The sequence below is a fragment of the Odontesthes bonariensis genome, chromosome 18, assembly GCF_027942865.1.
Source record: "Odontesthes bonariensis isolate fOdoBon6 chromosome 18, fOdoBon6.hap1, whole genome shotgun sequence".
NCBI lineage: Eukaryota > Metazoa > Chordata > Actinopteri > Atheriniformes > Atherinopsidae > Odontesthes > Odontesthes bonariensis.
In genome coordinates this window covers 31,407,296-31,424,039 of record NC_134523.1, presented here as the reverse complement: position 1 = coordinate 31,424,039, position 16,744 = coordinate 31,407,296, and the positions used below count along the sequence as shown (strand labels likewise).

Below are 16,744 nucleotides of genomic sequence, written 5' to 3'. Positions count from 1 at the left end.
CGTTGCTGGCTGTTGCCATTGATCTGGTAGCCAGGGGGGTCTCGCTGCCAGATCCAGCCTGTACAGTCGGCACATGGACAGCAGAGCTGTTGGACTGCTGAACAGACACCTTCCAGGTAAAGTTTTGTGAAGATTTTGTTGGCAAATAAAAACCTTTCTTATGAATGGTTCATCATATCTTATTAGATGTATTTTTCAGGCTAAAGAAATACTAGTTCTCATTGTTTTAATACAAATATCATGTGTTGAGTAACAGTTTGTGTGGTGAAATGTCGTTTTCCTCCGACTTCACTGGTTTTGATTTCATCCCAAAATAATCACCGTTTACTACTACAGCAAGCTGACGGCTCATTAAATCTCCTGAGAGTTTGTGGCCCAAACCTGTGACTACACAGATGCAACCACTGGGATTGTTCTACCTCCTATGTGTTTTCACACACATGCTCAAATATGACTCATTTGTAGAACACAAATGTAATGTGGGCACTGTGCTGCAATGACATTTTGCTATTAGCTTTATCAAAAAGGAAAGTTTTAAGCCTGGTCTTAAAGAGTGTTTGCTTCCTGAAGCCAAACTGGCAGCTGGTTCCACAGAGAGGGGCCTGATAACTGAAGGCTCGGCCTCCCAAACTGGCAGCTGGTTCCACAGAGAGGGCCCTGATAACTGAAGGCTCTGCCTCCCATTCTACTTTTAGAAACTCTGGGAACCTCAAGTAAACCTGCAGTTTGGGAACGAAGTGCTCTGTTAGGAAAATATCTTACAATGAGATCTTTAAGATATGATGGAGCTCGGTCATTAAGAGCTTTATATGTGAGGAGAAGAATCTTAAATTCTATTCTGAATTTAACAGGGAGCCAATGAAGAGAAGCTAAAACTGGAGAAATATGATCTCTCCTGTTAGTTCTCATCAGAACTCTGGCTGCAGCATTTTGGATCAACTGAAGGCTTTTCAGAGAATATGTGGGACAGCCCAATAATAAAGAATTACAGTAGTCCAATCTTGAAGTAACAAATGCATGAATTAGTTTTTCTGCATCACTCTGAGACAAGATGTTCCTGATTTTAACAATATTACGAAGATGAAAGAAGGCAGTCCTAGAAACCTGTTTTATATGCGAGTCAAATGATAAGTTCTGGTCAAAAATAACTCCAAGGTTCCTCACTGTAGAACTAGAAGCCAAGGAAATACCATCTAGAGTAACTATATAGCTAGACAATTTCTCCCTGAAGCGCTCAGGTCCATAGATAACGACTTCAGTTTTGTCTGAATTTAGCAGCAGACAGTTCTGAGTCATCCAGGTCTTTATGTCTTTAAGACATGCTTGTAGTCTGACCAACCTATTGGGTTCATCTGGTTTTATAGATAAGTACAGCTGAGTATCATCAGCATAGCAATGGAAACGCTTCCAAAGAAAGGATTTTCAGAGTCTTCACTGACCAACTGCACTGTATTTAGAAAATGGTAAGAGTTCCAATTGAAAGCTGCTGATTGTTGCTCTTGGTGGGTTCAGTCCTGAGAATCTCAAGGCATCCAGAAGGGAGAGTGGGTCACTGTGCTGTCCACGGGGCTTTATGACTGTTAAACAAGCTTTTAAACCTGGATTACTTTGCTCTTTTAATTCATTTTGTTGCATATCAAGTGACATGAAGCTGTAGAAATTAGGGCTGAACGATATATCGTTATCGTATCTATATCGAGATATGAACATTCAAGAAAGTAATTTCGAAAAGGCAACGATATATTTCCCCCACGCTCGCCCTGCTTATACAGCTCCGGCAGTCACCATAAACATTACTTTTAAGATTGCGCTTGAACGCACCCCACCACCAGCCAACCACAAAGCTTATTTCACGCTTGCTGTGGATCGACAGCTGAAGCCAACCAATGACAAACATAGGAGGGTGGGAGTGAGGGAGAAGTAGACTGAGACGCACACAGCCACACACATTCACGGGGAATTCACGGCGAAATCAAAACGAAAGAAACGAAAGAAAAGTGACATGAGCGCGGATGATAATTCGGCCGGTGGCAGTGCAGAATCTAATTTTGTGCCAAAACATAAATCATCCTCCATTATTTGGAGGTATTTTGGATTTAGAAAGGATGATGTCGACCAGAGCGAGGTGTTGTGCAGGTCGTGCTTGGCGAAAATTAATCAATAAAACTGCACTCTTTTGTTTTATGTTTTTATTTTTCTGAAAAATGCTTGGTTTTCACCGAACCCGTAGTCACATCGTAATCGAGATATCTGGCATGAATATCGAGATATGAAATTTTGTCCATATCGTTCAGCCCTAGTAGAAATGCAGTTATTTCATGTGAAACTATGTTGTTTATGCCGTTGTTTCTTCTTGTCTATGTATATGGTACTTTTGTATAAGAATATATTTCCTGTTGTGTGTTTGTTGTATTTTCCATGCACCTTGCTCTCAGTGAGCTGATTATCCTTGTCTAAAGCAGGGAATGATGCTAACTACCACCATTAGAGCCGGGTGTTTTAGAGCCGGGTGTTTTAGAGTCGGGTGTTTTACAGTCGGGTGTTTTAGAGTCGGGTGTTTGAGTCGGGTGTTTTACAGTCGGGTGTTTTACAGCCGGGTGTTTTACAGCCGGGTGTTTTAGAGTCGGGTGTTTTACAGCCGGGTGTTTTACAGCCGGGTGTTTTACAGCCGGGTGTTTTACAGCCGGGTGTTGTACAGCCGGGTGTTTGAGTCGGGTGTTTTACAGCCGGGTGTTTTACAGTCGGGTGTTGTACAGCCGGGTGTTTGAGTCGGGTGTTTTACAGCCGGGTGTTTTACAGCCGGGTGTTTTACAGTCGGGTGTTTTACAGCCGGGTGTTTTACAGCCGGGTGTTTTACAGTCGGGTGTTGTACAGCCGGGTGTTTTACAGCCGGGTGTTTTACAGTCGGGTGTTTTACAGCCGGGTGTTTTACAGCCGGGTGTTTGAGTGTCGGGTGTTTTAGAGTCGGGTGTTTTACAGCCGGGTGTTTTACAGTCGGGTGTTTTACAGCCGGGTGTTTGAGTGTCGGGTGTTTTACAGTCGGGTGTTTTACAGTCGGGTGTTTTACAGTCGGGTGTTTTACAGTCGGGTGTTTTAGAGCCGGGTGTTTTACAGTCGGGTGTTTTACAGTCGGGTGTTTTACAGCCGGGTGTTTTACAGCCGGGTGTTTTAGAGTCGGGTGTTTTAGAGTCGGGTGTTTTACAGCCGGGTGTTTTACAGCCGGGTGTTTTACAGCCGGGTGTTGTACAGCCGGGTGTTTGAGTCGGGTGTTTTACAGCCGGGTGTTTTACAGTCGGGTGTTTTACAGCCGGGTGTTTGAGTGTCGGGTGTTTTACAGTCGGGTGTTGTACAGCCGGGTGTTTGAGTCGGGTGTTTTACAGCCGGGTGTTTTACAGCCGGGTGTTTTACAGCCGGGTGTTTTACAGTCGGGTGTTTTACAGCCGGGTGTTTTACAGCCGGGTGTTTGAGTGTCGGGTGTTTTAGAGTCGGGTGTTTTACAGCCGGGTGTTTTACAGTCGGGTGTTTTACAGCCGGGTGTTTGAGTGTCGGGTGTTTTAGAGTCGGGTGTTTTAGAGTCGGGTGTTTTACAGCCGGGCAGTTCTGCTCTCCGTCCTCATGTGTGAGTACCTTGTGCCTCCTCAGGTCTGGGACCAGTGGCAGATCAGACATACGCACCGGGGTACACAGACACACACAGATTGGCCAGTATTCATACAACTCTAAGCAGGTATTTACACTACAGCACTTGACACATTTGACTGGTCATCGTCTGGAGGGTTAATTGGGAAATCAAGTGCAGTGACTCACCTTGTGTGAAGGTGAATGTGGCTTAAAGGGGAAGTTTGCTTTTTTTAAACCTGGACCTTATTTCTGGCATAAAAGACCTTCATCTATTCCCCGATAACAGTTTGGTGAAAGCCGGCGTCCTTCGGAAGATATTTAGATGACTGGAGATCTGCGTATATCCATATAACAGAGAGAACAGAGCAGAGACGATACAGTCTTTAAATAAAGGATTATCTGTCTTTATTTCACCAACACAACACCTAGGTGCTCACTGAAGTTGTCCCTGACGACGCTACAGGAGCGTGCATGGCTCAGAAATCCTTCTGTTTACCCTCACCACTTGCATGGAGGCTCTGAAACTGACACCAACAAAGAGTTTGAATTGGCCTGTCGCTGTGTGTTTTTAAAAAGAAGAAAACTCCTTAAAGACTCTACTCTGTTTGGTTAAAGCCAACCCAGAACCATTGAACCCCCCCAGGGTTAGAAACCAGAACACGGTCGGCTCAGGACGGGGGGCTGCAGCTCATTACCACAGGTAGTGCTTCTGTAGGCAGAAACCTGTACACGCCCCTAAGAAGCATATAAGCATTTCTGTTATTGCCACAGACACCTTTGTTGTCCTTTTTAAGAATAAAAACTGTCACCAGTATATTTAAATGTACTCTTGCTGGTTATTACACTAACCGTAGCAGCTGCCCCTCAGCAAGATAAACAGTGTTCCCCCTGCTCTGCGCTGTAGTTGCACGTCAGCACATAGGCTCATGTTGTAAATGTTCACATCAGTTAACTTTTCCCTCTGTTACTGTTATCTGTTATCCTGTTCTAAACCTGTTACTGTCTCCCCCTGACAACCAGGTCTCAGCATCTCTGCTCTCCACTTCTGCATGCTTCTGAGAGGAATGGCAGAGACAGACTGATGGATGCAGGTGCTGCACCCTGCGGTTCTGCAGGGAGCAGACTGATGGATGCAGGTGCTGCACCCTGCGGTTCTGCAGGGAGCAGACTGATGGATGCAGGTGCTGCACCCTGCGGTTCTGCAGGCAGCAGACTGATGGATGCAGGTGCTGCACCCTGCGGTTCTGCAGGGAGCAGACTGATGGATGCAGGTGCTGCACCCTGCGGTTCTGCAGGGAGCAGACTGATGGATGCAGGTGCTGCACCCTGCGGTTCTGCAGGGAGCAGACTGATGGATGCAGGTGCTGCACCCTGCGGTTCTGCAGGGAGCAGACTGATGGACAGGCAGCAGAGCTCAGCAGGAGCCCAGCAGCCTCCTCTGCTGGAGACGGGGAGCGCCAGGAATGGACCAGGGTGGTCGTGGACTGTGGGAGAGAACTGCTCCACCCTTCAGTGGGTGAAGCAGAAGCAGGAATACAGGAGCACCCGGCCGTGGTGATCAGAAGCCAGATCTGTGATGGCTACTTAAATAAAGATGTTTGTTTGTCTCTCTGAAAAGAAGCTTTCAGACATGTGCTGAAGCTGTCAGTGTTCAGTGGCACCGAGAGGGAAAAGGATACTCCCACTCTCTGGTGGAAGGTGGAAGTGCTGTAAGGATCAGAATTCTGGCTTACAGTATTACTGGATATACTCTGTGGTGAGAATAATGGCTGCTTGGTGCAACAGAAACCACCTGAAAGAGGAAGAAGAAGAAGCATGTTTGTTAAAAAAAGCAGAGCCACGTTACCCAGGGTATAGCCATGGAACTCCTATTATATGGGATGATTCACTGAGCAAGTTTATTTCATATTATTTGTCTCATTATCATATCATGACATTAAGGTTTTGGTTTGTACGTCGTCATTGAAACATGTTCCTGCATGGGTGAGGCAGTTTCTCTGGAGCAGGGGTCTCAAACTGATCCGTGAAAGGGCCGGTGTGGCTGCGGGTCGGAACAGAAACCTGCAGCCACACCGGCCCCTTCACGGATCAGTTTGAGACCCCTGCTCTGGAGAGAAATGAGGATCATGTTGGTGAAAGCAGGCCAAGCCCAGACCAGGCAGGAGGAACTTCCAACTTCTTTCCAAATCAGTGTCGTGGTTTCCATACTCGGCGAGCTTTCATCCTGCATTTCTGTTATTGGGGAAAATGACCGTTGAGCTCCATTCAGTGAGGCCCTGCTCAGTTTTAGACTGCTGTCCACCAACATGTTGTATTCAGACATGTTCAGAGTCTGTGCTCAACAGCATGTTGTCAGAGAGCAGCAGAAGAGCAAAGTGTCTCTTAAAGGGCCGGTGCAGAATGTCTTCACTCTGCTCAGAGGTTACCCCGCCCCCCCCACTCTCATAGAGCACACCTTTAAATTCCCCTCCTCCTCTGCGTGGCCATACAGGAACCAGCGGCTCAACAAGAAAAACAGGATCTCATTAGCTTCCCTGTACAGCAGTTATTCTGTTCCTCGTGCAGGGGGGCTGCATTCTCCCAGGATCAGTGATTGAGCAAACATTAACCCCACAGTCCTTCCAGGTGTTCCCAGGCTGCAGCGTGGCCACATTTCCCATGTGAGCTCTGACCTTTGCAGCTCAGCTCATGCTTGGCTTGTTTTCCCTGTCAGCGAGCAGAAGAGGGAAAAAGAAAAATGAAAGCTTAGCAGACCGACTGGAAGCAAGGGCAACTGTAAAACCCATTCCAAAAGAAAGGGACAAACGCTCACATTTTATTCACTGGAGAACATGGAGAAACTATCCCATCTCAAATGTGATGGACATTTTATTGTTTCATGAAAAATATGGGCTCATCCTTAATGTGCTAAACGGGCAACAAAAGGCTGGAAAAGTAAGTGAAACTAAAGAGAAACAGCTGGAGGAACTAATTAGGTTCAACAGGTCAGTAACATGATTGGGTGTAAAAAAAAAAAAAAGTACCTTAGAGAGGCAGAGTCTTTCAGAAGTAAAAATGGCTCAAAAATCTGCAAATGTTCCATCATGGAACTGTAACCCTGCCCATCTGGAGAGGCTCCATCCAGGCTGAAAGGTCTCAACGGGTGTTAGAGCAACATCTGCTCCCTTCTTCAGGGAAGGTCTTGCTTATTTCAGCAGGACGTCCTGCATCTGCATCGGCTCTGTGGTGGAAGAGTCCAGCTGCTGCGGTCCAGATGTTTCACCACCCGAACACATTTAGATACAACAAAGAAGAGCCAGGACTGCTGAGCATGGGATTTATGCATACGACTTTTCCTACACAAGTGACATAACTGGTGACTTTAAATAGTCCCTAGGAGTGAGTGAGCGTTCATGGTTGTCTCTCGCCCAATGACAGCTGGGACAGGCTCCAGCTCCCCCCTGACCCTAAATTGGATTAAGTGGGTATAGAAAATGGATGGATGTTTTTCTTTGCTGCTGCTTTCATCACCATTTTTAATAAATTGAGAACATGTATGTGTATGTGTTTATAATAAATTGATTAAAGGTGTGTGTACATGGCTAAAGAATCCATACTTTTTGTCAGTATGACAGACTCGTGCATATGGTTGTGTGTATGCAGATCAAAAAGTGAGATTAGCCATTCAAACATTTTATTTTCAGATTATCATGTTCCTCTCAACCAAAATAGACAGAAGTTAAAAAGTAAAATGTCCCGTTCTGGTTTAGCAAATTTTATTTACAAGAGATGGACCATCAGTGATGGTAGCTTGTCAACTCAAACAAATGATCAGTACAGTTATGTGAACTCGTTGGATGGTTCCACAGCTGACAAGCTTAAGTTTCAGCCTCACAGTTTCCCCTTACTGAACCAGACATGCTGCTTTCCCTCATCTTCATGCTAAGCTAGGCTAACTATGTCCCGATGGCAGCTCAGAACTGAAGCACAAAATCAACTGACAAAAAAAAACAAAAAAAAAAAACACATTCTCCAGTTTTGATCCAAGTGCCTAACATTCCTACATTAACTGTTCTTTCACATCAAAACTTTATGGTCAACAATGATAAGGGAATTTTGCACGTCCTGGACACCACTGGGCCCCTGTTGCTCCTCCTGAGTGCAGGTGTGAGGCCTCTACTCAGCCTCATGCCGTAAGGACAGGTAGCTGTTGGACTGAAGGAAGCGAGGGTAACAATCTGTGTCCAGCAGCGAGTAGATGCGTTTCTGTGCATGCAGCAGAGAGCTGTGAGAGGGAGCTTTCAGCAGCTGGATGGTTAGATCTCTGGTCTTGCTGTCCAGGTTTACCTACAAGAAGACAGCATTGTTTACGGACAGCTTGAGCTGACTCAAGTATTGTTTGAAAACATTTTTAAATTAAATCATTTTAAAAAGGCAAGGGAACATCTGTCAAGAAATATTATGTCATGTTTAAAGTAAAATTAGGTCTAAGAAATAAAAAGGCTTACTGATGAACAATATTCAGCCCACACCCAGTCTTGCTTGGTGTGGTGTGATAGCTAATTAGCTACTATTAGCAAAGTTTGTAATTCTCTTTAAAGTTTTGTATTTTGAATGTCAGCTACTAATCACAGTTCAACTCGCTGGTTGTCTAGATGGTGTCCACCAAACAACGTGGGCTACATAGATAATTGGCAATCTTTCTGGAGAAAACCTGGTCTGATGAGGAGAGACGGCATCCATCCCACTTTGGAAGGAGCAGCTCTCATTTCTAGAAATATGGACGAATTTATTTGCCACCCTAAAACATGACAACCCAGGGCTCAGACCAGGATGCAGAGTTGTAGTCTTACACACTTCTCTGCAGCTTCCCACCTGCTGCTACCCACCCAATCGATTAACACAAAAGGAGCAAATCCTCTTGTGCAAAAAGAAATTATTAAAACAAAAACTTTAACTGAACAAAAACATCAAACTATTAAATGTGGTTTGCTGAATATCAGATCTCTCCTTTCGAAGTCTCTGTTAGTGAATGAGTTGATTTGTGATCATCATATTGATATATTTGGTCTTACAGAAACCTGGCTGCAGCAGGAGGATCATGTTAGCATCATGTTAGCATCATGTTAGCATTAATGAAGCAACTCCCTCTGACTGTTTAAATGTTCACGTTCCTGGAACCACAGGCAGAGGAGGAGGAGTGGCAGCTATCTTCAGATCAGGGTTACTAATCAGTCCCAGACCCAAGATTAGTTTGAGCTCTTTTGAATCTCTGATTCTCAGTTTTTCCCACGCAAAGTGGAAATCCCAGAAACCTCTTGTGTTTGTTGTTGTGTATCGTCCACCTGGCCCTTATTCTGAGTTTCTGTCTGAATTCTCAGAGTTTTTATCCCAGTTAGTGCTGAGTACAGATAAAGTCATTGTAGTGGGTGACTTTAATATTCATGTAGATGTTGAAAATGACAGCCTGAATATGAACTTTAATTCTATATTGGACTCTATTGGATTTTCTCAGAGTGTACACAGACCGACTCACTGCCTTAATCACACCCTTGATCTTGTGCTGACTTATGGCATTGAGAGTGAACAGTTAACAGTGTTCCCTCATAACCCTGTCTTATCTGACCATTTTCTGATAACCTTTGAGTTTACATTACTTGACTATACAGTTTCTGAGAAGAAATTTACGTATAGAAGGTGTCTATCAGAGGATGCTGTAACCAGATTTAAAGAATTAATTCCATCATCCTTTTCTTCACTGCCATGTGCAGATATGACAGAGGACGACTACCTAAACTTTACTCCAGCAGCACTTGACTCTCTTGTTGACAGCACTATAGTTTCAATGCGTACAGCACTGGACAATGTTGCCCCTCTGAAAAGGAAGGTAATCAGTCAGAAGAGGTTGGCTCCTTGGTATAATTCACAGCTGCGTGCTTTAAAGCAGACTGCAAGAAAGCTGGAGAGACAGTGGCGTTCCTCTAATTTAGAAGAGTCTCAGTTAGTCTGGAAAGATAGTTTAACAATGTATAAGAAAGCCCTTCGTAAAGCTAGAACTGCTTATTATTCATCATTGATAGAAGAGAGTAAGAATAATCCCAGGTTTCTTTTCAGCACTGTAGCCAGTCTGACTAAGAGTCTGAGCTCTGCTGAGCCAGTTATTCCTTTAACTCTCAGCAGTGATGATTTCATGAGCTTCTTTATTAATAAAATTGTTTCTATCAGAGAGAAGATTGATGGAGTCCTTCCCACTATTATCAGTGATGTATCATCAAGTCCAGCAGCTTTAGAAGTATCTTTAGAACCTGATTTGTATTTAGACGGCTTCTGCCCAGTTGATCTCTCTGAACTAACAACAGCAATAGTCTCTTCTAAACCATCAACTTGTGTTTTAGACCCAATCCCAACCAGACTGTTCAAGGAGGTTTTCCCATTAATTGACACTTCCATATTGGATTTGATCAATCTGTCTTTGTTGACAGGATATGTACCTCAGACTTTTAAGGTTGCTGTAATTAAACCTTTACTTAAAAAACCTACTCTTGATTCAGAAGTGTTGGCTCATTATAGACCTATATCCAATCTCCCTTTTATGTCTAAAGTTCTTGAAAAAATAGTTGCAGCTCAGCTTTGTGATCACTTACACAGAAATAATCTGTTTGAAGAGTTTCAGTCAGGATTCAGAGTGCATCATAGCACAGAAACTGCACTGCTGAAAGTTACCAATGATCTCCTCTTAGCCTCTGATAGCGGACTTGTGTCTGTGCTTGTCCTGTTGGATCTCAGTGCTGCATTTGATACGGTCGATCACAGTATCTTATTACACAGACTTGAACATGTTATTGGGATTAAAGGAACTGCATTAGGCTGGTTTAAATCATATTTATCTGATAGATTTCAGTTTGTTCTTGTAAATGAAGAATCTTCCTCACACACCAGAGTAAGTCATGGAGTTCCTCAGGGTTCTGTGCTTGGACCGATTCTTTTCACTTTATACATGCTTCCATTAGGTAACATTATTAGACAGCATGGCATAAATTTCCATTGCTATGCTGATGATACTCAGCTGTACTTATCTATAAAACCAGATGAACCCAATAGGTTGGTCAGACTACAAGCATGTCTTAAAGACATAAAGACCTGGATGACTCAGAACTGTCTGCTTCTAAATTCAGACAAAACTGAAGTCGTTATCTTTGGACCTTAGCGCTTCAGGGAGAAATTGTCTAGCTATATAGTTACTCTAGATGCTATTTCCTTGGCTTCTAGTTCTACAGTGAGGAACCTTGGAGTTATTTTTGACCAGAACTTATCATTTGACTCGCATATAAAACAGGTTTCTAGGACTGCCTTCTTTCACCTTCGTAATATTGTTAAAATCAGGAACATCTTGTCTCAGAGTGATGCAGAAAAACTAATTCTGGGCCGGCTGTAGCTCAGGAGGAAGAGCAGTCACCCACCAATCGGAAGGTCGGTGGTTCGACTTCGGCTTCCTCGGGCTACATGTCAAAGTGTCCTTGGGCAAGACACTGAACCCCACGTTGCCTACCGATAAATCCATCGGTGTATGAATGTGTGTGTGAATGATTAGAAAGCACATAGTGTGTGTATAGACATAGACGTGCTGTATGAGTGTGTGTGAATGGGTGAATGTGGCATGTAGTGTTAGAAGCGCTTTGAGTGGTCAGCTAGACTAGAAAAGCGCTATACAAGTACAGTCCATTTACCATTTAATTCATGCATTTGTTACTTCAGGATTGGACTACTGTAATTCTTTATTATTGGGCTGTCCCACATATTCTCTGAAAAGCCTTCAGTTGATCCAAAGTGCTGCAGCCAGAGTTTTGACGAGAACTAACAGCAGAGATCATATTTCTCCAGTTTTAGCTTCTCTTCATTGGCTCCCTGTTAAATTCAGAATAGAATTTAAGATTCTTCTCCTTACATATAAAGCTCTTAATGACCGAGCTCCATCATATCTTAAAGATCTCATTGTAAGATATTTTCCTAACAGAGCACTTCGTTCCCAAACTGCAGGTTTACTTGAGGTTCCCAGAGTTTCTAAAAGTAGAATGGGAGGCAGAGCCTTCAGTTATCAGGCCCCTCAATTGTGGAATAAGCTGCCAGTAAATGTCCGGGAAGCAGACACCCTTTCCACTTTTAAGACCAGGCTTAAAACTTTCCTTTTTTATAAAGCTTATAGTTAGGTCTGTTGAATCTGATAGTGTATCTGCTAGTGTGTCTTGTTCTGCCTCCACCTCTGGCACCTTCTATACTTTCATTACCCCCTACCCGAACCAGGGTTTGAATCCCATTCCCGCTTATCTTACCTCTTTTATTTCTCCCCCTACCCGAACCAGGGTTTGCATCCCCACCCCGCTGTGACTGGTGTGCAGTTGGTGAGAGGCTGAGGTAGCTTGTGGCTGTAAAAAGATGGTTGTTGTGGTGTGAGGAGCAGATCTATATAGGGAGTATAGGGAATTACTCACTGAGTCTGGTCCTTTATTTATTTTTTTATTTTTTCGTTAGCACAAGTTTCTTGTGTTTACCTTGAATAGGGATGGCTCAGGTAATCCTGAAACATCCCATAGTTAAGCTGCTATAGGCCCAGCCTGCTGGGGGGCCTCATCTGTCACACCTTCCCTCACTTTACTCTCTTTATGTATATGTGATATTATTGTGGTCATTAACTCGTGTTTCCCTGTTCCAACAGGTATCCTTTGAATGGTGTTACAGTGTTTGTTGTCCCCTCTTTCCTGTCTTCTCAAACCCCAGCTGGTCGAGGCGGATGGCCACCCTTCCTGGTTCTGGTTCTGCCAGAGGTTTCTTCCTGTTCAAAGGGAGTCGTTTCTCTCCACAGTCGCCTCAGGCACGCTCCGGACGGGAGATTGGACCGAAAAACAAAAAGTTTTCAGTGCAATCTGTTGGTTTTCTTAGCTAGGAAATTGTTTTTGAATTGGCTCTATATGAACGAATTGGATTATTTTATGAATTATGATTATTATTAATTAATTGAATTCCAATTGGCTTGAATTGGACTTACTATCTAAGTGCCTTGAGATGACATTTGTTGTATTTGGCGCTATATAAATAAAAATGAATTGAACTTTAAAAACCATAAAACCCTCTTAATGAGGTTCTCATTAAAAGCAAGGTGTTCCATCTTTGAGGAACTTTTTTTTTATTTGTACATTTAAAAAAAATAGCCATTAATTTTGTTGATTACACACCGTTGTGATGCCATTAGAATCGATCTTTAGTCAATCAAACTGTTATCCATTGTCACTGGTGCCAGTAGTGGCCCATCAAAGCTATAATCTTTCTCCAGACTCCAAATACACAGGGATACTGGGACCGGTGAACTGGCAGGGGCAGCGTGTTGAAAAAGTTGTACTACATGCAGTTTAAATGGATTGTCATAATGATAAGTTAAGTTAAATGAAAATTTAATTAATTTAAGAGTTGGTGCTGCCATTTGTTTAGAAAAAAATGAGTTCCAAAAAATTCCCTTTTGAGCAATGTAAGTGTTACATGCTGTGACCTGCTCTGTAAGGCCCCAGTCTGCGACTTTACAAAGCAAACCACACAATGAAGACCAAGGAGCTCTCAGCTCAGGGATGAAGCTCTAGAAAAGTACCAATTAGGGATGGGTTGTAAAAATATCAAAATCTCCTCCATGCAATGCAAAGCGTCGGATGCAACGGTGTAAAGCACGCCGCCGCTGGACTCTACAGCAGTGGAGACGCCTTCTCTAGAGGGACCAATCACGCTTCTCCATCTGATGGAGGAGTCTGGGTTTGGCGGTTGCCAGGGGAACGGTACTTGTCTGACTGCTTTGTGCCAAGTGTACAGTTTGGTGGAGGGGGGATTATGGTGTGGGGTTGTTGTTCAGGAGCTGGGCTTGGCCCCTTAGTTCCAGTGAAAGGAACTCTGAATGCTTCAGCATACCAAGAGATTTTGGACCATTTCATGCTCCCAGCTCTGTGGAAACAGTTTGGGGACGGCCCCTTCCTGTTCCAACATGACTGCGCACCAGTGCACAAAGCAAGCTCTATAAAGACATGGAGGAGCCAGTTTGGTGAGGAAGAACCTGACTGGCCTGCACAGAGTCCTGACCTCAACCCGATAGAACACCTTTGGGATGAATTAGAGCAGAGACTGTGAGCCAGGCCTTCTGTCCAACATCAGTGTCTGACCTCACAGATGAGCTTCTGGAAGAATGGTCAGAAACTCCCATAAACACTCCTAAAGCTTGTGGAAAGCTTGCCCAGAAGAGTTGAAGCTGTTAAAGCTGCAAAGGGTGGGACGACGTCATATTAAACCCTCTGGATTAAGAATGGGATGTCACTGGAAATGATAAAATCCATCCTATTGTGTAACACTACCGTAGCTAGCTCCATTAGCCTCCCCCTAGCAGAACCCGAGCAGCCGGGACCCCAGGGTGGCTGGGTGACTGTCAGGAAGAGGCATAGCTCTAAAGTCAAGCCCGTTGTTCACCATCGACCTGTCCACGCTTCTAACAGATTTTCCCCACTCAGCGACACACCCGCTGAGGACAAAACCCTGGTAACTGGCAGCTCTATAGTCAGAAACGTGGCATTAGAGACACCAGCGGCCATAGTCAAATGCATTCCAGGGGCCAGAGCGGGCGACATAGAATCCTATTTAAAACTGCTGGCTAAGGATAAACGTAAATATGGTAAAATAGTTATTCACGTCGGCGTTAATGACACCCGGTTACGCCAATCGGAGGTCACTAAAATTAATGTTGCATCGGTGTGTAATTTTGCCAAAACAATGTGGGACTCCGTAGTGTTCTCTGGACCCCTGCCAAATCTGACCAGTGATGACATGTTTAGCCGCATGTCGTCCTACAATCGCTGGTTGTCTAGATGGTGTCCAGCAAACAACGTGGGCTACATAGATAATTGGCAATCTTTCTGGAGAAAACCTGGTCTGATGAGGAGAGACGGCATCCATCCCACTTTGGAAGGAGCGGCTCACAGTCGGGAACCGGTTAGCGTTAGCTACTGCTAAAGGAGAAAATAAATCAATAAATAAAACATGAGGAATTATTTCTCAGATACTTTCATTTCCCACATCTGAACACTGTTCTTAAACAGCAGGTATTTTGACCAGAGCCTGTCTCATACATGTCAAGACTTCAGGAAATAGTGTCAGCTTGTTAAAAAGGGCAGAATATGTCAGCTTAAAGGGACTTTTTTAGGGTTCTTAACACCTATGCACACTCAGATTTTAGTTGGTTTTTTGTCTTGTTCCTTATTTGTTGAACATATTTCTCTCCTAGTAGGCTTGTTGCATTGATCAAAAGATACAATTCCTGTTGAAACTGTTTGGTGTCAGGTTGGAAGGCAGCAAAGAGGAAAAATACTAAAGGAGATGAATAGTTTTTCTCAAAACTGTAAAATGAGGGATTGCAAGTATACTATATTAAAAGAGGTTGCATTGTTTAGCTTATAGTGCAAGTGTTAAGAAAGAGTACTCGTGTTCAAAGGTGTGGTACCTCGCGGGGGGCACCTGCTTCAATGTAAGTTGTGCAGATGTCTTTAGCCCTCCTCTGCAGGCTGAAGCTGCTGGATGAATGCCGGTACTGCTCACAGGCCAGGTGGAACTGCAGATTCTCCTCGCTGAACTCAGAGCGCAGGAATGCTCCAAACACTGAAACACCAGCTGAAAGGAGGAGGAGGAATACAGGTATTGGAAATGGAGCACCCCCCCACACACACACGGTCCACCAACACAACAGAACCTCAGACATTACAAACACAGCAAAGTTTTCAGTCAGAGGTATTTAACATGTCCGACAGAAACTGCTGACACCACATGGCAAACATGTCAGCTGCAGATTAGCATGAGGCCCAGCTCTGTTCTGTGCACTTACTGACATTTGTGCACCAGCCCGTCCCCATCAACTGCACCAACTCTGAATAAGATGTAGAATATCCAACCACAGAAATGACAGGGGAGCTTTTCAGGTCAGTGAAGTTCAGCTGTACTCAGATGGCTTATTTTGATGTTTGGTGACTTTGTTTGTCCATCTTTTGTCCAGCACAGGGGTTCCATCTTGGTATCACATCTACCCCCCCCCCTGTGGTTACTGAATGTGTTTGCCACCAACTTTTTCCTACAGTCTGACAATCTCCTCAAAACATAATTTTTACTGTGCTCAAACGACTTCTTCAGTCGGCATTATTGATGGAAAAGATATCAGGTCATTAAACGTCCTCTCATTAAATTTGAGCTTATGCTAACCAACACTACATGGTCTGATGGTCAGTGGACAACACATTCTTTAGCACACTGAAACCATACGTCACTTAGGTGATACTGGGAAACATTAGAGGAGACGATGTGTGCGAGCGATGAACCAAGTTTTTATATAAAAACAAATGAATAAAAAAAAGAAATGGCTGCAAGCTGGAAGATACACAGGGGAGATAAGCAGAGCCCAGCAGTGTGTCGTTTACACACATACCAAGTGGACCAATCCTGGCATCGGGTTCATGTTGATCCCAGATAGGCTCTGTGTTGATCTGATGAGAACTTGTGCACAATAAACTAACTCACAATGTAGTGATAAGAATATTTGATTATATTTTTATACTATTATGGTACTATTATGATACTACACCATTATTATAACACAAAAGTATCTATGATAATTAATGGATTACTTTAGAAGACTAACTTCCAGGAAACTAGAAATATACAGATCGAATTCTCCCAAATCCCAGAACGGTTTAGGCCCAAAATACATCTGTGATCTGTTCAGAGAATATAAAGCCAGCAGAGCTCTTAGATCCAAGGACTCAGGTCAGCTGGTCCAGTCCAGAGTCCAGACTAAACATGGAGAAGCAGCATTTAGCTGTTATGCTGCAAACAAGTGGAACAAACTGCCAGTGGAGATTAAACTTTCACCAAATGGAGACATTTTTAAATCCAGGTTAAAAACATTTCTGTTCTCATGTGTCTATGCATGAAATCTGCACGATATCTTTGAACTTATCTAGATTGTTTTTAATCGTTTTAATTGATTAAATTTGTTTCTCTTTATATTCTTTTATGTATTTTAATGCTTCTTACACTCCCTGCTGCAATGCTTTTATTTTATGTAAAGCACTTT

At 43.6% G+C, this 16,744-nt stretch overlaps 2 protein-coding genes across 8 annotated transcripts in view; one reads left to right on the top strand and one right to left on the bottom strand.

Moving 5' to 3' along the window:
- The window catches only part of atat1 (alpha tubulin acetyltransferase 1), a 37,236-nt gene extending 28,791 nt beyond the window's left edge, over nt 1-8,445 (top strand). For 3 of the 5 annotated variants that reach the window (XM_075449199.1, XM_075449200.1, XM_075449197.1), the window contains 2 exons: nt 31-116; nt 4,642-8,444. In XM_075449199.1, coding sequence (XP_075305314.1) covers nt 31-116; nt 4,642-5,179 — 624 coding nt within the window. In that variant the 3' untranslated portion in view covers nt 5,180-8,444. Of the gene's footprint in view, nt 1-30; nt 117-3,642; nt 3,728-4,641 lie in introns of all 5 variants that reach the window. The other 2 variants (XM_075449196.1, XM_075449198.1) reach the window with 2 other exon arrangements.
- Nucleotides 7,360-16,744, bottom strand: part of LOC142367232 (uncharacterized) — a 34,235-nt gene continuing 24,850 nt past the window's right edge. For all 3 annotated transcript variants that reach the window (XM_075449202.1, XM_075449201.1, XM_075449203.1), the window contains 2 exons: nt 15,125-15,291; nt 7,360-7,947 (listed from right to left, as the gene is read on the bottom strand). In XM_075449202.1, coding sequence (XP_075305317.1) covers nt 7,777-7,947; nt 15,125-15,291 — 338 coding nt within the window. In that variant the 3' untranslated portion in view covers nt 7,360-7,776. The remainder of the gene's footprint in view (nt 7,948-15,124; nt 15,292-16,744) is intronic.